Source organism: Lepisma saccharinum, chromosome 10 (assembly GCF_977018435.1).
Source record: "Lepisma saccharinum chromosome 10, izLepSacc3.1, whole genome shotgun sequence".
Classification (NCBI taxonomy): Eukaryota; Metazoa; Arthropoda; class Insecta; order Zygentoma; family Lepismatidae; genus Lepisma; species Lepisma saccharinum.
In genome coordinates, this window is record NC_139238.1 from 25,409,057 (window position 1) to 25,434,885 (window position 25,829).

The 25,829-nt window shown below is 36.4% G+C and overlaps 1 protein-coding gene across 2 annotated transcripts in view; it reads right to left on the reverse strand.

Moving 5' to 3' along the window:
- The window catches only part of LOC145994255 (uncharacterized), a 56,492-nt gene extending 30,936 nt beyond the window's left edge, over positions 1–25,556 (reverse strand). Inside the window, exons 1-3 of one of the 2 annotated variants that reach the window (XM_083130357.1) lie at positions 25,303–25,556; positions 17,156–17,246; positions 13,106–13,236 (exon numbers count right to left, since the gene is read on the reverse strand). In XM_083130357.1, coding sequence (XP_082986483.1) covers positions 13,106–13,236; positions 17,156–17,246; positions 25,303–25,311 — 231 coding nt within the window. In that variant the 5' untranslated portion in view covers positions 25,312–25,556. Of the gene's footprint in view, positions 1–13,105; positions 13,237–13,646; positions 14,702–17,155; positions 17,247–25,302 lie in introns of those variants that run through there. The other variant, XM_083130358.1, reaches the window with a different exon arrangement.
- Between the last annotated feature and the right edge of the window lie 273 nt (positions 25,557–25,829).

Sequence of the window (25,829 nt, forward strand, 5' to 3'; positions counted from 1 at the left end):
GATGATGACCATCCCTGAAGGCACAGTGGCAATGTTGTACCTTGTAATTGCTGGGTCCCAGGTTTGATACCCAGTGGAGGCACACAGTGGATCAGATCACACTTTAAAATGTAGTTCCACTCCCTATTAGCCTGTACAGGGTGTCTACAGTTCCATAAAAACAAAATTCCCCGACTTTTCCAGGCCAAAAAGCAAAATTTTCCAGAGTAAACTAATTATGGTAATTCATATACATATACAAATTTGTATATATCATATACAAATAACAGTTGACCAGACAGTTATTTCATAATAAAGTTGACATCCTCCTGGAATTAGTTAAAAATCGAATGACTAGAAAGTAATTTCATTCTATTGCTTTCATAAGTATATTTACGTAGATCTCTACTACTTAGTAATAATAATAGCAGCAGCAGTGCAAGAAGAAAAGAAGAAAAAGAAGAAGCAGTAGTAGTAGTGTAGTAAGTAAACTACAGGGTGAGTCATAAGTCTCCATACAGATGGTGAAAACGGTGACTAATGTTTATTTTTCCTTTTCAGGCAGGTGAACCAATAAAAAAGAGATGCCACTAACGAAGGAAGAACGGATTGACATCATTCTGTTGGCTGGGAATGGTACCACCCATCATGTAGCACTTACATTTAATGCAACCCACAGAAAGCAGATAACCCATGACACCGTGGATTTTTACCTTTGGGGACACCTGAAATCGATTGTGTACCAGAAGCAAATCCGTAATGTTGACCATCTTAAAAGGAGAATCACACAAGCTTGCAATCAAGTCACAGGAGAAACATTGTCACGTGTTCGCCACAATTTTTTAGAGCGCCTAGCATTGTGTTTGGACATGGAAGGGAGACATGTGGAACATATCCTTTAACTGTAGCATAATATAATCCCATTTGTACAAAGAAAATAAACATTAGTCACTGTTTTCACCATTTGTATGGAGACTTATGACTCACCCTGTATAATAAAACACTGGTAATATGAATTTGGCTTAACAATTTTAGAAATAACAACCCTCCCTTCCTTTCATGAAATCCTGCATATGCTACTGCATATGTTTGTTTATCTTTGCTGAGGAGCACTATTCCACAGATAATATTTTATATCCTGTCGAATGGGGGAGCTGGAAATTTAGGAAATAATAATATATTTGGTACGTGCTATTCGTTTAAGAGAATCTAATGTTCTCAAATGAGAGACGTGATAGATCTTGTATTTGTATATTTACTTTGGATGCAATAATAACAACAACAATCGGTGCTTTTTATTCTGGCTGTATTCAGTGGTATGTCATACTGGTATCTTTTTTGCAGGCGAGAATAAAACTAGAAATATTTCATTTTAATGGAAGAAATGTATGTGTGTGTGTGTGTGTGTGTGTGTGTGTGTCTAAATTAATACATGATCATTTATGAACATAGCACACCATTTATAGTAGTTTCTAACATGAACACAATAACAAACAAGGCCTCTCCGATGGCGCAGTGGTAGCATCCTTGCCTTGTAATCAAGGGGTCCCAGGTCCGATACCCGGTGGAGGCACATAGTGGTTCGGATTCCACTTTAAACTGTAGGTCCAGTCCCGATTAGCCATACTGTGCATAAAGTGGACCTAAAACACCAAATCAATCAATCAATAACAAACAAACTTGAAGAGTACCGAAACCTTCCTTCCCAGAAAAAAAAAGCACCGATGATGATGATGACAGGGTGGTCACTCTAGGGACATGATAATATTCAAGTACAATTCCCGGTTATCGAGGCTAAATTTTAAAAAAAATTGAAGGGTACAAGCAGATGTATTCTTATGTATTACATATTCAATATTATAAAATTAAATTAAATGGTATATACACTAGCGGCAGCGAGTTTAGACTCACCTATGAAATTTATTGTTTAAATGAAAATAAAATGCTATTAGTTGAAACCAACCATCATAGTGCATATATTTAAACTTGTATGGGTATGTTACACACCAACCTATATACAACACCATACGGAAGACACCAATTTTTCACAAAAAGTTAAAAATGTTAAAAAAAAGGCATCAAAATGCATTTTCATCACACTGCCTGTTCGTCAATGTCTCCTCCCCTTGATTTCATTACAGCTTTACATATGCGTGGCATTCTTGCTGTGAGTTTTTCTAATGTCTCCCAGGCTTCCAGTAGACACTGCCACAGCTCCTCCACAGAGCTTGGGGTCCTTGCTTTCGCTTCCCGTCAAATTCCTCCCACAATAGCTCAAATGGTGACAAATCAGGTGATTGGGAAGCCAAATAATTGACTGCAATGCTCCTTCGTCTTCCTTTCCTGCGACATATTGCTTACACAATTTTGATGTGTGTTTAGGATCATTCTCCTGTTGTAGAACAAATCCTCGACCAATTAATCTTGTCCCGGATGGTACAGCATTGCGTGAAAGAATACGATGATACTGTTTCTGTTCCAGTGTTCCTTGCACTTTCACTAAATCACAACCATATTCTTACCAAAACATCCCCATACCGTGTTTCAATGTTGGAAAATACAAGCTTCCAAAACTCTTTCTTCAGGGTGGCGACGAATGTATTGGTGGCGGTTAGAACCAATTTTTTCATATTTTGATTCATCCGTCCAAAGTACTTGTTTCCATTGTTCGATGGTCTACTCCAGCTTGTGTACGGCTTTCAACAATGGTTTACGAACTGCTACTCGACCAAATAATCCAGCCACACGCAGACGACTTTTCACTGTTGTAACAGACACTGGTTGCTCTCTTGTTTTATTTATTTCTGCATATATGTCCACTGCCGAACACCTTCTGTCATGCTTACTGAGGATCACAATGTGGTTGTCCTCGACGATAGACATCTTCCTTCGATGCCCACAGCGTGGCCAATCCTCATGACTGCCAGTTTCCTCTCTTCGTATAACTGCTCTATGGACACTGCATTCAGAAATGTTTAATTGCTTTGCTATTTGTCGGTTTGACCATCCAATTTTCTTATATGCACATGCCTTGGCCCTAATTTCTTGGCTTATATTAGCCTTTTTCCTCATAGTTGCTGGTAAATGCGAACTTGTTCCCGCCTTTACGTCCAATTGGGTACTAATACTTCACAAGGTTCAAATACAAATAGCACGACAATAGCAGGTACTGTAGGTACTATAGGTTAAAATTACACAGTCACTTCTGGTATAAGTACCACTGACCCCACAATAACTTGTCAGTAGGCTGATGCAACCACTCAAAATCAGTAATATCATTGCAATGTTGAAGATTAACATAGCGAGAATGTATTAAAAGACAGTGAGAACTTGTTAAGAGCATACCGATAACAGAGGAAAAAGTTTATAGAAGAGGACTGTACACTGATATTACATAAACATAATTCGATAAATAGATTAAAATTTCCAAGACATATCAAAACAGCTTTAAAAACATTCTATAAATATCAATAGTGAAATTCCACACAGTAGTGTCACCTGTTGTCACATGTTAAACTTTACTTTCAGTGAATTACAAATTTTTACAGTTGAGTCTAAACTTTCTGCCGCTAGTGTACATTTAAAATATTTAATTTAACGTGCGGAGTTTACATTTGCAATTTCAAATACTCAGACTCAAAATACATTTACAAGCACCAGTCACAAATGTTACAGGATATAGGAAAGATTGTTAAGTCCATAAGAATTTCAAACTTAAATTTACCTAATCTTATCTTGCAATAATCTTCCGTCTGTCAGACAGATCGTTCTGCAAAGGACAATAACAAAGTAAACGGAAAGAGAGAATTTTGTTTCATTTCCACCCAGATTTATTTTCTATCCTTGATAAAAATAAAAGTTAAACGGTGAAAAACTTGCCTCAGAAATATGTAAAAATTCAATGAAGTTTGGATTAATAAAAGTTGCAATTTTTCACATCTACGGAGAAAAATTCACACAGAATTCATGCATAATTCCCAGAGCCAATATTTCATGCACAATTCCCGGTGATTAGCCATCCTGGTTTTGTATTACATAGAAATGCACAAATTTACCTATAATTCATGAGGAAATGATGATTTAAATTTGCGAAGACAATAAATAAACTTACATGAATTATTTTTCGAAGTACTAGAATCAGCTGTTTGTAGACACCACAATTTTGTAGGTAGATAAATCCACAGATGTAAATCTGAGTTCTCCACAAGGAAAATGGATCGCGAGTACTCGTATATGACGTCGAAGTCATACATCCAGGGACTCTATCCCTGCCTATTTATAAAAACAACTGTGTTTCATAAATACAATGCTGAATAGTTTAACAATCACTAATCAATTGTTTTCAGTTGCTATGGTAAGTAGAGCTTACTCGATGTTGATGAAAAAAGATAAGTACAGGTTTAATTTAAAATAAATCCAGGTAAAAATAGTGTTTAATTAGATACTATAAGGATAATTAACCAGACATATCAAGTAATTTGCTTCAATAATCTGATTAATACCTAGCACGTAGCATACAATACCAATGACTCATAAGTCCAAATTAGAGCCCGGATTCTAATGTCATCTTTTTTTATTCAAGCGCATTTTGTTGCACAAAAACCTGAAATATCGACAGACTACATCAATAGATTAATTTTCTCTTTTACATACATCAATGGATTCTATACATTTGTGGTGAGCTTGAACAAAACCATATATGCTTCTTGCTTCAGGTGTGTAGAGCAGACTTCATAGCTTTAACACTGAACATGAAAATAAAGCTGATTTTGTCACTAACACTCTTACCCTTGTTTCATATGTTTTGAAATTGTTCGAAATCTATAATATACTAAATTTGGAGCTGAATATCCGCTTCAAAATTTTAATTGTACAACCAGACATCAAGACACTGTGTCAGGCTATGCAGAATTCCCCAAAACCCATGATTCGTAGAAAACCTTAGACGTTTAGTTACGACTAAATGATGCAATATGAAAAGAGTTTGAGAATCACTGATCTAGACCCAAAAGTATTTTCACTGGATACAGCTGATTATTATGCAGAAACGAATAGTATAAGTTTAAAGTTACTTAAAAGAGGAAAATCTCAATATGCTGACCAAGGCAGAAATTTATTTTATTATAAAACATAAACTAAACGTAATGTTTCTACCTTCTAGCAAGGTCTTCTTCAGACTCTGCACCAAGTACAAATGTAACAAGGTACAAAACAGGACGATATATATACATGAAAATTACTCCCCTCCAGACTATTAGAAAGTTGTTCTGGAACATTCTAGCAGGTGGCTTTCCCTTGTCAACTGTACTTTCACCTGAAAGGATAAATATTTACTTTCATCTGGAATGTGGTTGGACTCTTCATCTCACGCTCTTTTTCCTTCATTCTTCTTCCTTCTTCTCTCCTCTTTTGCTCTTGTCCTTTCCACTCTTTCTAACGCCTTTTTCCATTCTTTGTTTATCTTCAGTTCCCCATTCCAGTTCATTGTGTTTTCTTGACATTTCTTCTATATTTCCTTGGCCTCCTTCCATTTTCTCACTAGTATTCTCTTCTCCCTTCCTATCTGCTTAGCCTCATCCCACTCTATGTAATGTCCTGTTTCTCTCGTGTGTTTAAATATCGCATTTATCTCTCTCTCTTAAGTTGTACATCATCCCTTTGTTATATATATATATGTTATATATGACACTGAAGAAGAAGTGCTCTATATAAAAGAAGAACCAGAAAGAGACAAGATTAGAAGAAGAACAGCAGCCATACTGAAGAAAGGAATGGAAAAACAAAGAAAAGTACACAATTTGAGTCAAAAAGAAAGGGAAGGGATGAAGAAAATCAAGATAAGAAGTAATGTGGTGATGGAGCAGGCAGATAGAGGAGGAGCAATTGTGGTGATGGAAAGAGAATGGTAGGAGAGGAAGTATGAAGACCTAAAAGAGAACAGATATAAGGAGATTTGTGGAACAGAAGAAGAACAAACTATAAGAGAAAGGGTCATAAAAGACTGTAGGAGAAGAGCATTCAAGAAGTGCATAAAGGAGACAGGAAGACTGCCAAGATTGAAGGGCTTTCCAAAGATACACAAAGAGGAGATAAAGTTGAGACCAGTAATGGACTGCAGAAACAATATTTTGGTGGAACCCTTGGAAAATAAATTAAAGAAAGTTATTGAAGTGTTAGTAACACAGCAAGAAAGCAGAGCTGTTAAGAACAGTGAACAAGTAGTGGACCTCATAAAGTGACTTAAGTTAAATGAGATGAAGACAATGTTTAGCTTAGAAGTGAAAAGTATGTTCACGAGCATCAAGAGGGGACACGTTTTGGACATTGTTAAAAAGAGAATGGGACAAGAAATTATAGGAGAACGGGATAGTGAAAGGGTAGTGAAGGCACTGGAAACCATTTGGAATAACGGTTACAGTATAATGGGAGATAAAATAATGTTAATGAGTGAAGGACTAAATATAGGTTCTAGCCTAAGCCCAGCATTGGCTGAATTGGTTATGAATGAATGGGAAAAGAAAGTGATAGAAAAAGGAGGTGACAAAATAATTCTGTTTTGCAGATATGTGGACGATTGTTTTGGCATATGGAAGGGAACGAAGAGGCAGCTTGACATATTTGCCAAAGAAATACAAGATGAAGAAAGAGGGATATTATTGGAACTCGAAATAGAAGAAGAAGACAAGATAAGCTACCTAGATATATTGATGAAAAGGAAGAGAGGACAAGAAATTGAAACTGCTTGGCATCAGAAGAAGTGTGCAGCAGGCGTATTCTGCCACAAAAGAAGTGATGTAAGTGAGGTGACAAAAATAAATTTTATAAAGTATATGAAGGACAGAATCAAGAAAATATACACGAAAGAATGTGAAAAAGAAGGCAAAATAAATAGCCTATGGAAACAGCTGGAAAAGAATGGCTGAGAAGGAGGATAGACTGGACATAAACAGAAGAAGGAAGAAAAGTCGCAGGGGAGAAGTGGAAGAGAAATAAAAAGAGAGGAGGTTTGCAATAAGGAGTATGGGGAAGACCACAGAAAAGATATGATAAGTGCTTAGGAAAGCGGGCATTAAAACTTACAGGAAGGGAGGGAGAAGCATCTTAAGAATAGCGAAGAAGGCAAACAAGAAAAAGGAAAACAGAGAAGAGGAAGAGGAAGGGATTATTTACAAAGTGAAATATAAAGAATGTCAGAGTGTGTACATAGGAGAAACGAAAAAGAGGCTGAAAGACAGGTTGAAACAACATAGGGATGATGTACGATTTAAGAGGGAGAAATGCGATATTTAAACACACGACAGAAACAGGACATGACATAGAGTGAGATGAGGCTAAGCAGATAGGAAGGGAGAAGAGAATACTAGTGAGAAAATGGAAGGAGGCCAAGGAAATAGAGAAGAAAGGTGAAGAAGAGACAATGAACTGGAATATGGGGAATAAAGATAAACAAAGAATGGACGAAGGTGTTAGAAAGAGTGGAAAGTACAAGAGAGAAAAAGGAGAGAAGAAGGAAGAAGAATGAAGCAAAAAGAGCGTGAGATAAAAAGTCCAACCACATTCTAGATGAAAGAAAATATTAGCCTTTCAGGTGAAAGTACAGTTGACAAGGGAAAGCCACCTGCTAGAATGTTCTTTCTAATAGTCTGGAGGAGAGTAATTTTTGTGTATATATATCATCCTGTTTTGTACCTTGTTACATTTGTACTTGGTGCAGAGTCTGAAGAAGACCTTGCTAGAAGTTTGAAACGTTACGTTTAGTTTATGTTTTATAATAAAATAAATTTCTGCCTTGGTCAGCATATTGAGTTTTTTATATCATGGAAACAAGGCTTAATGGTGTTATTAAAAGAGGATGCGATGCATAGCTAGTCGTCGTTTAGTCTGTCAAAAAATATAAATGTCAAGCTGCATAATAATATTTCAGTTTCATGAAGTTAGCATGCATGGAATTTATGCTCAGGATATATATCAAGTTTTCTTGAGACATTCAACAGGGTCTATGTAATACGGACTTCTTAAAAAGTAGCAGAGTTACTTAACTGAAATAGTAATGCAGTTACATATGTATTTTTAAAGGTATAAGTAGTATTGGAACATGATTCATTTGCGTTTATAGTTAGTCAGGGTCTGACAAAAAATACACATTAACCCATTAGTGCCCAGTGCCCACATTTGTTGGCGCCTGTTGGCAGTTATTGATCATGCCCACAAACTATGTAAATAAAAATTCATCGTGAAATTATTGGTATTATCAGTTACGAGTTGGCAACAGTGATCTGCAGTAGCGTTATCAAATTGAACGTTGCATTCGTTTTGGCGCGAGCTATTGTTGAAGTACGTTGCAGTTGATAAGTCTACGAGCATGGCGAGTTCCAGAAGGTAAGTTATTTTCTCATTGTTTTTAAACAGGTCTACCTATTATTTGTTAGGGTCATTTTAAACTACTATGATCTATGTTTATTATTATAAAGTAAAAGGTTCTTTGAACTTCATAGCATAGTAACAGTAAGGGTTTAATTTTTACTGCCCACTTTTGTTGGCACTGGGCACAAGAGGGTGGGTGAACTTCTACTGCAGTTTTCGTAGCTATTTTTTTTTAACATTGAGCCGTAGACCTATATTTCACATGAATTGTAGTTTACACAAAAAACATTGGTTGCAAAAGGAACATAGAATATTTACTACATCGCATTTGTAAATTATATACCAAAACGATTGAAGTTTATGAGTTTTCTTCATTGCGGAAATGGATTTCCTTTGTATATGTTTTGTTATATAGCCATCGGATTTTTTCTAAATGGAAGGGCATAAAAGGTAGGCTTGAAAATACTGTCATTTAATGCCTCCTTGCCGTTCGTTCTTTTCAAGTTGAATGAAATTTTGTTTATATCTAATGGTATCAGATAAATAACAAGCATTTATTTTTCTTTCCAGGCTAAATGTTGAAGAAATCACAGCTCTTCTTGAAGAGGATGGCGTACTTCATGCGGATGTGTATATTCAACCACCTGAAAATGCATTGGCCAGCGATGAGGATAGCGCTTCTGAAGAAGATTTTGATATCACACATTTATCTGGTAATCAGCTTCGAGGTGGAACCATACCAGGGGGCCTCAACAGGTAATACTATTCCTGAACTTGGAGTAGGTGGTTCTGTTGTTACGAAACTGGTCAACAAAATGCCACCTGAAACTACATATTGCCTGTACATGGACAATTTCTTTACGTCCCTCAGATTGTTTGACTCCTTACTTCAAAAAGGGCATGATGCAGTTGGTACAATCGAGTAAATCGAGTTGAAAAGGCGCCTCTCATTAATTCCAAAGTGTTCAAGAAGGAAATCCGTGGTTCATATAACCAGGTCACGGGCACAAAATCTGCAATAACTTTGGTGCAATACAATGGCAACAACGTTGTAACTGTAGCATCGACGAGCTGTGGTGTGCATCCATTGGGGAAAAGTAAAATATGGTGTCGATCAGAAAAGAAGCACATTCTTATAGATCAGCCAGCTTGCATTGCGAGGTAGAACACTTACATGGGTGGAATAGACCAAATGGATCAGAACATATCTACTTACCGCATCACAATTCGCAACCGAAAATGGTACTGGCTGCTCATTGCTTATTTTTTAAATGTTACAATGAATAATGCTTGGCAGCTGTACAGATTAAAAACACCCATTGGAAACCAGCAGGGTATAGATCTTCTCGCATTCACCCGCTTTGTAGTTCAGAATTATTTGTCTAGGTACACACAAGAGCGTCCAAGGCAGTCACGAGTATCCAGAACTGGGAAGATACGAGTTGACGATAATATTCGACTGGATGGTGCTCTTCACATCTTAGAAACCAACAAAACACAAATACGATGTGGAGAGTGCAAGAAGAATACTTGGAAAAAGTGCAGAAAATGCAACGTGGGATGTCACATCAAATGTTTTGAAATGTTTCACAGTTACAAATAAACTTTTGAAAAATCGAAGAGATACTTTTCTAAATCCAGAAATTTGCATTATAAATTTATTTGAAGCTCATGTAGACGAAATATTTTGGGAGTAATTTACTAAGGAAAAAATCTACCATTATATATACAAGGAGATATTATGTAAATTCTAGTATACTTCAGTGCATAAAATGTTGAACAGGCCAACTGTACTTTCATAAATTTAGAACCTTTGCATTATAAATTACTTTAAAGCTCTTGTAGAAGAGTGACTTATTATAATTGCTCTATCATAATAAATATCAGGAGATCCATTAGTGCCCAGTGCCCACATTTGTGGGCAAGTAAACACCCCACCCATTAGTGCCCAGTGCCCACATTTGTGGGCCCCCCTCCTCTCTTTAACAAGTAAAGATATCATATCGAAACTGAAGTTAAGCATAATATCTGACCCTCAATAGCCTTATATTCAAGTATAAAACAGATATCTGAAAAAAAAATATTCCGGGCACTAATGGGTTAATATTATGAATTCAATCAATGCAAGAACAGTACTGTTTTGTGACATTTGCATCCAAGTACTGCTAATTTTCACTCTATGTATTTATTTATGATATTCGTAGAGGTACTGAGTAGAATGTAAAGTAGTTTTGGCAAAACAATATGAATTATACATATATTAATGCAGGACTTGGACAATGTTTTGTCCACTTTAAAAAAAAAAACAACTGTTGCCATGCTTCGTTGCATTCACATCACATTAGAATTACATGGGAAAAGTAAATGCCTAGAAACTCCTGACACTATAAAGCTTGGGTCCCATACCATTGTCTACTCAACAGCTTTAACATTGAATTTTAGTGAACCATAGATGCAAGCCTCCCTGATGAACTACGTGACTCAAGACAAAAATCTTCTACTTCTTTGTAAATTATTATTGTGGGAGCACAGACTTAACAGCAGTGTCAACAGTTCACACATATTTGATAAACAGTAAAACTTAAGAAAATGTCTTCTCTGCACAATTATGTTTAAATTAATTTTGGGGTGATCACAGGGGACAGTGATTACTCCTGGAAGGACGAGCATTGCACTGCCAAAGTCCAGGCTCTCATAAAATTGGGGTGAGAGCTTGTAAAGCTCTTTGCCTATGTACGATAGACTCGTTCAATTACACTACGTTCCTGTGTTTTCTTAAATGCAAATGATAAATATTCGTACTCGCATTCTTAGGAGTTATCACATTTTTATAACAGTTTTGTAAATAAAAAAAAATATCGATTCTTTTATAGTTTTCTTTATAGTTCGGTAGAAATTTTCGATTACATTGTTGACAATTCGAATTATACTGTCAAGAAATTTGAATCCAAGGAATATATTTTAGCATGCGAATATAGCATGCTGGTAGAACAGCCGCAGGCTGAACTTCGCCCTTTAATAAAGGAAAATTGAATTGAATGCCATCTGTTGAGATTTTTTAAAATGATTTTTCTTTTAAATTTAAGGTTATCAACAATGCACTTCATTGTAATAAGTACACATACAGGCTATTATCATATATACTTCAGCTGTTTCCTCTTTGCTTGGGTAGTATTCAGAAGTCCTTAATGGTGAAATTTACGCTGTGAAGACATTTTAATTAAACATTCGTGGATTGGTCTAGGTTGGATGAATTCGAAAACCAAAATAAACAAGCCTACTTTCAAGGGAAGAGGTTGCACCAGAACAGTTGGTTCTCCGATGCAAGGCTGTACAGTGCAAGCAGCCTTGCATCCCTCTCCAACTCAAAAGAAAAGAGGCCCCCACAGATGGTAGAGACTTTGACGCAGTTGTGGGGCTTCTCACTGCAACGATCTCTGTAGCCAGGAAGAGAGAGAGAGTCCTTAGGAAATATTGAAAAGTGAATATGAAAGGATTTTTTCGTCAAGGATAGTAAAAAAAATGGAGAAGTATGCTTTCAAATTTTACATATCCAGTAGGAATGTCCTAGTTGGCGCTGGACTGGCTACCTATCTGCTAGTTTTTGCCTCACACAATACTTGTTTCTGTACTTGTCAGTATACTTTTGTTCCCATAAGATATTGCACAGAGCAGACAATCTAAAAAGAGGGACGAGAGATTTCAAGAACGTTGTAGGAGATTTACTGCTGTTATTAATAATTAAAATAAGAAAAGTTTGGACTCGAAATTGGCTTGAAACAAAATATGGCAATCAATGCATGCTGAACAAAACTTGGGTATGCATATTCATAAATGAGATTTGCAGGATTCATTCATAAAAAGAAAAAAAATGTTCAACTAAATATATCAAACATTTAATATACTTATAATAATAAGGGTTTTCATTATCAGCTAATAATATCAGCCGTGGCTCAGTCGGTAACGCGTCTGACTACCATGCTAAAGGTCCCGGGTTCCATCCCCGGCCGGTTCAAATCCGGGAACTTTTCTAACGATGGAAGCGGGCCCCGGTGCCCACCCAGCGTCGAATAACATGGGTACCTGGGGGAAACCCTGGGGGGTAAAGGCGGTCAGCGGCATGATGCTGATCACATCATCCACACTCACGACCGGATCAAGAAAGTGTGGGGCGTTACTCCCACACCCCCTATACGCCTTCATGGCATGGTGCTAAGCACAGGGGAGCACTTTACCTTTTTTTTTTTTACCTTTGCTAATTATATTTGTCCCATATAAATCTCATCGCTTTGCTTAAATACCTAAATATTAATGAACTGAACGCGAATGCACATCATCTCTGTTACTATTTCTTTTATCGAGAAACAAACAAAATCAACCAATACTCAGAAACCATAGGCAAAAAACTTTCCTTTCGCAAACTCAGAGATTATATTCACATGGCCAAACTTCGCTCTGATTGGCTGTTCCACAGAATCCAGTCGAGGAAAGGCAGTTGCAATTAGAACATGGCCTATTCCTCGAAACCAGTCAAGCAGTCAGCCAGGTGGCCATTATTTCCACCCAGGTAGCCAGTTCAGCGCCAACTAGTGCATTCCTACAGGAAATCCAGTTCCATGTGTTTCGGCCTTTATTCATAGACAGTTAGTGTTGTAGTCCACAGGACGATCAATTATTAGAATATTTCCAATCTTATCATCTCATCTGATATGTATTCAGCAAAACGTCTACAATAAAAAAAAAAAAATGTTGAATTGCTCACCATTTTAAAATCCTCTGTCCCAATCAACACCATCACTCTTTTTGATACGAGGGACTCCCCACGGACTCTTCTAATTAATTGCTTCATTCCTTGTCTGGGCATGCAGAGTCCCAGAGATGGGGCACCACAGTCTGTAATATATATTATATATATATATTAATCTTACCAGGATATACAAAGAAAATGAACACGTAGACAAGCAAAGACACATGTTATAAATATATTTTTAATACAATGTATTTTCAATGAGCCAATGCCTAAAGAAAAAAAAATATCAAGACACTCACAAAAAAATGCAAATAAGAAAATGTATCTTCCTTGACATAATTAAAGCCAGTGGTTGATTTTTCTGCTTGAAGGCACATTCAGTGTAGCTTATTATTTCTGCACCTCATTCAAAGTTCCATAATACAGTAAGGTACAGTAAGATATTTAAAGCGTAACAAAATGGACAAAAGTACATATTTTAATATAAAAATTGCTATGTCATAAATACATATATTTGAAAATTAATTAAATAAATAATGTGTAAATAACCTACATAATATGGTGAAATGCACTGCACTCCAACCAAGCAGTCCATTCGAATTAGAAGTCATTCATTGATATTTGGTGATGAATGGATCTTGTTCAGTGCATCATTCAAGTACCCCTTATTAATCAACATAGCTTTCAAAAATTGTACTGAAGAACGTTCTTGTCACTTGTCCACAAACCATTCATGTACGAAAACACTCGTTCAGTGGGGGCATTAGTTGCAGGTAAACATAGAAGAAAATCCAATATTTTAAGAAAATTCGAATATGACACATCATTGACATTGAAATGTGAAATAATTTCTAGCCAACAATGTCATTGTTTATAGTAATAGTAGAGAAGGTATATTGTTGCAGTAATTTTATTTCAATAAGTCATTGCCACAAAAAGAGACATTTTGGTGCCCTGTTCTGGCTAATATGAGACATCTGGGACGTGTCAAGTATCTGAGCGATGCTTGCTGAGGATGATTTTCGCTCGTTGAGCAGGGAGATCATTTACTTGGTGGTTGCTCACTGCTCATTGATCAAAACATCAGTGCCATCGTCTGTGATTGCGTGTTGCAAAACTAATATTATAAAAATTATTGTTTCTCAAAACAATGATGGGTACTAATGAATGAGAACAAAATCAAATATTTTTCACCCAACGTTAATCGAAATTTTTGTTTTCACACACTTGCACGACTTTGCAAAAACTACAGTGCATGCAACAGTTTCATTTTAATACAATTACAAAAAGTTTAAATCTATATTACCTTTTCTTACTTGAACTTCCTCTGTAATTACACTAATTTTGCCATATTTCAAGCTGTTAATCACAAAACACTTCTTCATTAGCCGCCATCTCATGAGATCGAAACACAAAACTATATATTATGTGCAATAAACCTGTGGCGAGCAAGGTTCATGTTCGCTGAGGGAGCAAGTGAGCAGCGCTCGCCGAACAACGTTTATTTAGCTGTCAGTAGCTGAGCGATCACGTTGCTCGCTGAGCACTCAGATACTTGACGTGTCCCTGGTCACCTTATTTTACAGTCTATTAAACCTGTAAATCTTTGTGCAGTATCTTTTCTAAAAATATTTTAAATATGACTGAAAAAGAATGAAGAGTGAATACTTCAAGACTTATTCAAAAACCATCTAATTTCCTCTGAAAAACAAGAAATAGTTTATCCTTTAGCAGATGTGAGACTCTCCTGCTTGTAAGCTTCTTGGGATAGGAGTTTTTCAAGTGCATGCTTCACAAACATGCACTGCTCAAAGAATTAAAAAAAAAAAAACTAATTTACTGTAAACAGTTGTGGTTCATTTTTTTTCATAAAATATTACACTCTCGTGGGATGGAAAATTTTGGAATCCTGTTCTAAAAAAAATGCAATTAGAAGATATAGAAAATTTAAATGATACACAAAATTCCTATTTAGAGAGCCACGTTGCACCCTATAATAAACTAATGTAAATAAGAAATTCAATATAGTACTGTTAGGGTTTTAGAACCATGTGAAGTTGTGTTGATATCATAGTTTAATAGCTCATCCAAAAGAAAAAAAAATGTATTGATAAATAACCTAGTCTAGAAATACACCAGTAAACATTATTTTATTGTAGCACTAACCCCATTTACTGCACTGCACTTTTGACTCTTTTTGCACTCACATGTCTAGTTGCTAAGGAAGTTCAACACAGAGTACTCTACTTCGTAGATTTGGTGTCATGAAGTGTATTTGGTGTCTGCACCATTTGCACTATGTTCTGGAGCGGTGTACAATGTGGTGTATGGTCACGTGGTACGTGTTAACAATTCAAACAAGCGTTTAAAGCACCAGACAGGCATTTGTCGAATCTTCTGAACTAGAACACTGATTTTCTTGGATACAGCATCTACTTGGATGAACACAATTTCCTTGCACCAGCCTGACACAAAATGTGCCTGCCCTACAGGTGGTTGTAAAAAAAGTGCAATGAACTAGACTGGGCCACTGGATATTGTTACACATGTTCTACTGTTGCAAATCATTTCTTGCATTGTGTGCTAAATAGGGGTCAAACAGAAGATGCTGGATGTATAAAATTACATCTTTTTGGGGGACTTTATTTAAAAAAGCAACAGTAGTCTTTCATCACGGGTTACATAGGGATTGCTTGAACGAAGAGCCTACTTATGAATAGTTGGCAACACTACATCTTGTTATCGCATGATACATTTAATTATTCTCTTTAACTATGGGGCAACATTTAACTAGACAATCTGAACAAAGGTATATAGACACTCCATTACAATAGTGAACTGACACATAGACAAGGTAGTCAATTTTCTCAAGTGTAATATTACAACTAAAATGCACAAATCAATAATTAATGTTCCAACTTTATTTTTCAGACTGGAAAATTTTCACTAAACTATCTCTAAGAAATGATGTGAGTCAATTTGGATTATTCAATTTAAATGAATATTTAAGAGTATTCCATGCATCCAAATTTTGCACCAAAGAGAGTATAAATTATTATTAAGTAATACCGACACAATTTCTTTAATGCTTCACATAATGGTCACGCCCCACTTTTGTGGAACAAAAAATGGCACAAAATCTGTGACGATTATGTAGTAAAATATGCTAAATATTATTGAAATAGAAATGTAAATCAATTAGTTGCTTGTGTAAAGATACTTTTTCCTTTCCTTAGCCTGTGAACAACTATATTAGAGATCCTTTGATCCTTTGTACATGGGCATCAGCAGGGGGAATCGAGTGGATCCATCAACCATACCTGGAAATTGGCATCGTTCCTTTAAAGTTAAAAAAGGCAGAAATAAAGACCATTTAGTTAATTTTCAAACAAAATAACCAAAATAAAAAATGCTAAAATACAGGAATCCGGTTATATTTGCATATTCTGCTATTTAATCGAAAGTAAATAAATCAATCAATCAATGGTTCCACATTGTAGCTTTATGTAAGAGCCCACGCAACATAAACTTTGAGTAAATTTCTTGAAAGGTATGTAGAAGAATAAGAAAATACAAAAACTATGAAATGCAGTACACCAACTGTATTAAAATGTAAAAAAAATAGTGGAAAGGGTTGTGCTGCATATTCACTCATCTGGTGATTGAGTAACAAAGTCTGCCCAATTGTCTAATAACAATAATAAATTTGGAATAAAATTGGTTTCTTTTTAATAGTTTACAATAATTACTATTGTAAAATAACGCAATAATCATCATAGTAATTATTATTATTGTTGATATTTCCACTAATCAAGTTTTATCAATGGCCCAACACCTCACCTACAAAAATTTCTGGCAACTCCCACGCTATCGTATAAGTTGTCTTGTTTTACCTTTTGAACTGATCATGAAGAATGTAGTAACACAGATAATTGGAAAGAGCTTTAGGGTACTGCAATTGGTATTGTATGGCCTTATGTAGAGCATATTTTGTTAAAACCTTGAATGCAAAGATTAGAGTATGTAATTTTAAAAGCAACATATATCAATGACATTACTTACTTGTAGTGTCCAACTCATAGCCTAATATGGTTTCTGCAAACCGAAGCAGCAAACTGTCACCCAAAAGTTGGAAACCAGCAAACCGAGGTTCCTGTGGAAGAAAATAGCAAGAAATGCATCCATCCAATGCAATGAAGTAAAATACAGAATAAATTGAAACTGTGGCAAAACAAATCAAGGCCCATTAGGGTGCATATTAATCATGGTGGAAAATATCTTAAATAATAAATAAATAAACTGTCACAGTGTTGAATAGTTGTTTATTTTTTAAAATGCATTTAAAATTGTTTGTATGGTCTTTGGCACCATACATATAGATATGCAGCGTGTTCCATTCAAACCTCCCACATTTCAATTCATAATTGCTAAAAGGTTATGAAACATGATGGAATGTGAGTGGTACTAGGCTAAAGAGAAACTCAAAAAAATTTATTGCATGACCTCGAAGTTTACCGTTCTTTCACTATGCAGCGCCATAATCGCATAAAGCACAATGACAACTCCGCAGCAGCGTGCACAATCTGTATTCTGGTATGCAGAGGCCAAATCAATCATTACAGTGCCATAAAATTACCGGAGAGAATATGGAGGTGAAGCACCTGATGGGAAAACCATTAAGGCATGGTGTGCAAAGTTTGAACTTTGAACTGCTTGGATGCTTGGCAAAGTGATTTACGTGGGCTTCTCTGGATTTGATGGCCATCCCTTTTATGCATCCCACTGTACATATCCTTCTAAAATTCCTGGACAAGATATTGCATGAATTCAATAGGCACCACATGGGTGCACAGGGTGCCTGGCTACCACTTTAAACTGCACAACAAGTCCAGGGACTATACAAGGAGACCATTCTGACGATTCTAATTGAGCCAATCTCTCCTTCCACCTTCAAGCAGGCAATATTATTCCAAAAAGAAACTTCCATGTACTCCCCCAAACAAAATATTTGCCCTCACCTCATTCCAAGTGAGATCCAAGCCTGAGTAATACCTACCGTAAGTGGATATGCATTACTATTTTTTGACAAATCAGTACTTTTCTCAAGTGTTCTGGCGAGAAAGTTTTTTTATATCAAAATTCCAATTTTAGCATCTTGGATACTATGATTGCTAGAGTTAAAAATTATATTTTGTTTCCTTCAGTACAAACTAGGCTCTAAGCCTATGGTTGAAGAAATACAGGGTCATCGAGAATGATTGCCGGGATTTTAAACTGTTATTATAAAAGAAGTATTTAATGGATATACATGTGTGACATCTTAAAATGTTCAGAGAAGTTTTAAAGTTTCGAGTGAGCTTGTGTGACCGTGAGGCTTAAAACGGCGCATGCGCGGAGCACCTTAAAGAGAGGGTCGCTGCAGCAATTGCAACTGTAACTCTGGACACGATTCAGAAGACGTGATAGGAGATTGAATACCGTCTAGCCATCACCAGAGCTACAAATGGTGCCCATATGGAAATGTACTAAGGTAAGTCTAAAACTTTAAACTTTTCTGAGATGCCACACATGTATATCAATTAAATTCTTCTTTTATAATAACAGTTTAAAATCCCGGCAATCATTCTCGATGACCCTGTATAATTTTCATTTATTAGGCAGAAGGCGAAAGTTGGCCTTTATTCTTTTTTTACTCAATTAGATCAATGTAGGCAACGCCATTACATGCGGATTCAAAATGGTACCAGCATATTGTCTGATGTGTGTTCCATTCTTGTGGCAAGAATTGCACACTTGCTGCTGATACTTTCGAAGAAAAAAAATTCTAATGTAAAGGTCATATTTGGTGCTCTTAGCATTATCACTCTCGTATGTGCGTTCAATATCACTATCTACATGTTTGAATAGGTTTACATTGTTCGATTTGATCTTCTGCACATGCACGAAATGCTTGTCACGTGAAAATAATGCATTAGACAGTGGAGACTAGTAAATTAATACTTTTTGCAAGACTGTATTCTAAATGCATTCTGTATTCACCTGTAAAAATTACACAATCAGAACAGTTACTGCAAGTTTCCTCATGGAGAACCACTAATTCACAGAAACCTAAAAGCATTTTGCCTTAAATCTTTCTGGGACACCCCTGACCTGAAGTAGACAAAACTAAAAATGATTCAGGCACCAACATTTCTTTTTTCAAATACAGAATAAGAAAGCCATGAATACAACTAAGACAAAGCTACACATTTTGAAATGTGACCTTAAAACATTGAATGGCCCCAATTCCTTATGTTTTATTGTGATTTCATCATGCTACGTCATGCAATTCTTACATGGTTTGATTTCGATTTACGTCTTTTAATACATACTGTGGAGTTTTAGCGATTACTTACTGCATGTTTGTGTTTCCTTGACACTGGTTTATCACTTCCCAATACATGCTTTCGTAGTTAGGTTACGTGGGTCAGGTTTAGTTCTCCTACCATTACAATAAGATCTCTAAATGCTTTCTACTGCTAATCGCGACCAAAAAGTTTGAATTCTACTTTCTATCAATGGAGAATGCCTTGTCCATGGAGAACATGCATGCTTACATAAGGTGATTTTAAAGGTTTTTTTTACCCAATATAAAAAACTATTTTTCAAAATCCAAACAGTGCTCATTACTTTAAGGAAGGTTCAAATTTTGTGTGACAAAGATTGCCAAAATTCTACGATAATTAGTTGTTCTGCTAGAAGAATTTGAAAAATTAAAAAAGAATTGGATCCATTACCCACTGAATTTATTAATTAATACAAGACTGGTTAAAAAATAATTAATTCTTGCATGAGAATGGCCTTCCAAAAGAAGTCTCTACCAGTAACATCATAAATAACTATGCAATACATTCTAATACCCACAGACTCTACCATATTGCTGCAGATTTTAAAATTTGGATAGCAACAATGCAAAAATTTATAATGGCATACGTTTATTATTCTGATTTAATGATACACATGATACAGAAAACACACTAACATGAAAAAACATATACTGTACTCCTTATTTAAAAGGAAAAAGGTAATGAAAATTTGAAGTGAACTTGTATTTTTAACCTGGGTACCCTGTATTTGTCTACCTTTGTATTCCTGCTACAAAGTGAAAAATGGTTTATGAACGTTTCTTGTTGCATTTAGCTTGCAGAGATGCATTATGGTGAAGTAATGTACCTTTGCTACCTTAGCCTGAAGCAGCCCAGTCTGAAGGCTTCACGCAAGTAAAAATAGCATCAGACATGACGAGCCAAAACAACAGGAGGTAATGTTTAATGAATTTTTGCAAGTTTTATAGGAGTATGAGGGAGTGTCTCCGAACTATGAAACTGGTACCGCTTCTGTAACACACAATATGGCGGGCACATTTTGACTCACGTTGTGGGTATGCAGTGTTTCCAACCTTCTTCACCGAAAAATGCCTACTATCGTGTTCGTCACGTGTGAAAATTTTACATTATGCATGGGTAGCTGACGGATAGCCTCACGAACCATTTCTGATAAGGTTAGGTTAGGCAAGCATAGTGAAAAAAAAGGGGTTGGAAACACTGACAGTGGTTACGTCATCAAACGTACGCAGCATGCAGTTCAAGTAGTGAAAGGAATGGCAATTGTGCATCGGTGAGATATTTCTCTTGAAAAATACATGATTTCCAGGTAAAATATATTCCACGATGAAAGAAAATACCTCGACGAACGTTGGAGAGCTTGGAGAAACTCATTTCCGTAAGTAGTTTCTTCAGTAAAAATGAAGAAATGTGTCTCTGATATAGCGAACTGTTACCAAATAACATGCTAAGATACCTAAACATGACCTGTCTAAACTAGCAGCAAAAGCATATACAACCATAATACCCCTTCCCACCATCCACATGTGAAGTTTTTTAATGGAATTAGAACTACTAGTAATGGCTCTTAGATTAGTAAACTAATGGCTGATCACAAATAGAATTACAAGGAGAAAGGCAAAAAATAAAAAAAATAAAAAATAAATAAATAAATGGTAACATTATCATATGAGGGAAATGGATTCCTTCAAATTTCCTTTAAATTTACAGGAGAAAGTACTTACGGAAATCATTTTCTTTAGCGTCGTGGAAGTTCCTGAATGTAGATTTGATCCATTTTAATGTGAACGTGTGTTGTTTTCTGCGAAAATCTCCATCCGACACGCTGTTTCTGCTCCCGCCATTTGCTTTCTGCACGAGAGTGCAACGTTCCGTGTGTTAAGATGATGCAACCCCGTAGCCAGTGTTTCAGCCTCGCCGTGTTTTCACTAGAACATGACGTGTCGAGTATTTTTTTTTTATTTTTTAACTATGCTTGCCTAACCTAACTTAAACTAACCTAACCTTACGGAAAATGGTTTTTGGGGCTAATGTGAATGGTTTTTGGGGCTAACATGAATGATTTTTGGGGCTAACGTGAATGGTTTTTGGGGCTAACGTCAATGGTTTGTGGGGCTAACGTCAATGGTTTGTGAGGCTAATGTCAATGGTTTTTCGACGTATTAGCATAATTTCAAATCCAGGCACGAAAGTAGATATTTTCCGGTGAACGAGGTTGCAACACTGCATAAATCGACAAAACGGTACATGTTTACTATCCTTCGGATACCTGTGCTATGCGTCAATGGTTCGTGGGGCTATGCGAGAACGGTGTGTGGGGCTACGAATATTTTTTTCGAAACCAATTTTTAACTATTTTAACCTATGCGTGGCCCTACCTAACCTAACCTTACCGGAAATGGTTCGTGGGGCTATGTACGAAATCTGTCCGAAGGATAGTTTAGTTTAGTTTAGTTTAGTTTATTTGCGTCCAAGGACTACCGGTGTGTACAAATTACAGTACATGGTAATATAGGACATGTCAATACTTACATTACAATACAGGTACATTAATAGATTTTACAAATACAAAATATATAGCCAAAAATTGTAAAAATTGGGTCTTACTCTGCTATTATATCAAAATCACAAAAAAATATAACATGAGAAGATATACTAATTACCCACTTTCATTTGACATTTAATTTTACAAGAATAATATGTGATTATACTACATTATGTACATTTGTCTTATGTAAAAGCCGCTTCCATGTATTCAGCTATAGAATAAAAAACATGCTTCAGAAGCATTGATTTTATCTTGTGCTTGAATATCATCAAGTTTGGTTCTTTCCTCACATCTTGTGGTAGTTTATTGTAGAGATCTATGGAAGAGTTTAAGGGACCTTTCTTACATAAGTTGAGGCGGCAGTGTTTTATGTGAAGTTTGTCTTTATTTCTTGTGTTTAGGCCATGTATTTCCTCATTTGTGGCAAAGTTGGAAATATTTTGCTTAACATAAATTAAGCATTCATAAATGTACCAGGTGTATAAGCTTAAATCTGCTGTTTGCTCATAGATGGCGTTAGTGAGTGTATGAAGCTACCATGGGCACGCCATACCTGGTGTTTGTATGAGTTGGACATCTGCCAACACAAATCAGTGCACATCGCCACCATGTGCAGACAACAACAGACAGTGTTCCTGTGGTAAGCATGTCTAGTTTTGTGCCAGAAAAAGAGCATATGCGGGAAGCTCTGCTTTTCTGCTTCCATTTGAAGAAATTGGCTGCCGAATCGCATCAAATGCTTGTGGAGGCCTATGGTGACAGTGCTGTATCGGAAACAACGTGCAGGGATTGGTTTCGTCGGTTCAAAGACGGCAATTTTGACCTGAGGGACAAGAAGTGTGAAAATCGGCCCAGGAAGTTTGAGGACCATCAATTGCAGCCTCTTATGGACGAGGACGATACCCAAACACAAAAGATGCTTGCCGAGCAATTGGGTCTTACTCAAGCAGCCATTTCCATGCGTCTACGTGCCATGGGAAAGGTTCAAAAGATCGGAAAATGGGTGCTGCATGAATTGACCGATCGGCAGCTGGAGAGACTCCAAAACACATGCGAAATCTTGCTTGCCAGACAAAAAAGAAAGTCTTTCCTGCATCGGATTGTGACTGGCGATGAAAAGTGGATATATTTTGAGAATCCTAAACACAAGAAATCGTGGGTTGATCCCGGCCAACCATCAACATCTTCGTCGAGACCAAATCGCTTCAGCCGGAAGACGATGCTGTGTGTTTGGTGGGATCAACAGGGTATCGTCTACTTTGAGCTGCTGAAATCTGGTGAAACTGTCCCTGCCCACGGCTACCACCAACAACTGATGAAATTGCACTGTGCTCTGTGTGACAAAAGGCCGGATTATCAACAAAGACATGGCAAGCTGATTTTCCTCCACGACAACGCCCCACAGCACACGTCAAGACTGGTCCAAAACTACTTGGAGACACGCAACTGGGAGGTGCTACCCCATCCCGCCTATTCACAAGACCTGGGCCCTTCCGACTACCATCTGTTTTCGTCGATGGGCCACGTCGTCGCTGAGCAGCACTTCGATTCATATGCAGATGTCCGAAAATGGCTTGATGAGTGGTTTGCCTCGAAAGAGAATTACTTTTTTTGGCGTGGTATCCAAAAATTGCCCGAGAGGTGGGCAAAATGTGTATCTCGCGAGGGCAAGTACTTTGAATAAATTTCTTGTTGCTTTCTATGACCAAACCATTTTTTTTTCTAACTACAAAACAGCAGATTTAAGCTTATACACCTGGTATATGCAGGGGAGAGTTAACACATTAAGTTTACGGAAAAGAGTTCTACATGAATAAGTTTTCTTTACTCCAGCTATGATTCTTATAGCTCTTTTTTGAAGCATAAAAAGGACATTGGAGTGGCCCTTGTTACCCCAAACCATAATACCGTATCTTAGTAAAGCATCAAAGTTTGCCATATAAAGGCACTTTACAGTTTGGGTGCTTGAGATGTCTACCATTTCTCGAAGGGCATAGCACACACTACTTAATTTTGATTGTAGCGTGTTTATGTGTTCTGTATAGCTAAGGTGTTCATCCAAAATGATACCCAGAAATTTTGAATTTTTGTTAGGCTCTAGTTGTGTATTCCCAGATATTAGATTGAGGCTTATTTGGTTTCTGGTTTGGATTGTAGAAAATGTAATGTAATTTGTTTTTTTGCTGTTGAGGAGTAGATTATTATTTAAAAACCAGTCATCTAATTTGTTTAATACGTTATTAGCCTTAGATTGTAGAGCATCTTTGGAAGTGTCTGTTACTATAATATTTGTATCATCAGCATATAATATTGCATTTGCCTCAGGTATAACATTTGGTAAATCATTTATGTACATAAGAAACAAAAGAGGACCAAGAATATTTCCCTGAGGCACCCCACATGTTACACTTTTCATGGTGGAGTGTTGATGTGTTACGTATCCTTTTGCTGTGGTGTGAGCGATTTCTACAATTTGCTTTCTATTGGTAAGATAAGATTGAAACCACTTTTGTGGTAGTCCACGAATACCAAGTTTTTGAAGTTTCCACAGCAATATCTCGTGATTTACAGAATCGAAAGCTTTTGATAGGTCACAAAAGACTCCTACCGTGTGATTACAATTATTCAGAGATTGTGTGACACATTCTACTAAGTCTGCTAACGCTGTTTTCGTGCTTCGTTCGGACCTAAAACCATGCTGCGACAAACTTAAGATTGAGTGTTTACTACAGAAATTTTCTACTCTCATCATTATTGCATGTTCAATAATTTTTGAGAAGACTGAGAGTTGGGAAATGGGCCTGTAATTTGATAAATCCTTTGGGTCATTTTTCTTCAGTAATGGTTTAACAACAGCTATTTTTAGCCTGTAAACAAGTACCAAACAATAAGAACTTGAGCCTACTTTGGGATCAAATATTTCGGTTATTTGCGGTTTCGGCGACCGGAAACACATTTTATAGTATATAAAACTTTAAAATCTATCAATTAAAAAAAAAACTCGACGTAATTCTCGAAGGGGTAGTCAGGGGGCTCTTTCTTTTCTGCTTTGCACTTATGACTTTACATTTCTAGATTTGGACGAAATCTATTCTACTGAACAAAAAAACGTTAACTGATGGTGGTAACTTGATTAGGTGGACCATTCTGCAACCCACTGGCGCAAACGGGCAGATTTTTTTTCCTGAACTCTAGCACATAGACATGATCCACTTCCATGGGTTTTATTCAATTTAACTTTGAAAGATACCTCACAATTATAATAAATCCGAACTTACCATAGTCATCCTATTTTTCAGTTTTCAGAAAATACGATGTCGGAAAATTCAAGATTGCGTTGTGTTCTACTACTAATTGTCCTTCACCGTATAATATACGGAAAATATGTGTAAAGAAGTAAACAAACAATTTTTTACAAAGAACAATAAATACAGCTTCGTAACACTATGTTAATGGCACTAACATAGCATAAAATTGATAAAATATAATGAAATATGATTACGATAATTATTCTTGTTAATGTTTTTTGTGAGAAGGGACTAATCGTAAATCCTACTGGATTCGCGGTTCGTTCCAAAGAGTATAAAAATCAACAAGAGTGCCTGGGTTAGGATTGAAGCAAATTAAACTTTCCTTCCGAAATAACATTTCTTATTTCAGAAATGCAAAAGAACAACAGCAATAACAACAAAAAACAATTACTTCATAGGGAATAGTGTGTAAACAGTATTGGAAAAATTACAACATTTCCATCTGAAAATTTCCCGACTGTCTGAATATGGGGAATTTTTCACGTCCCGTGAAC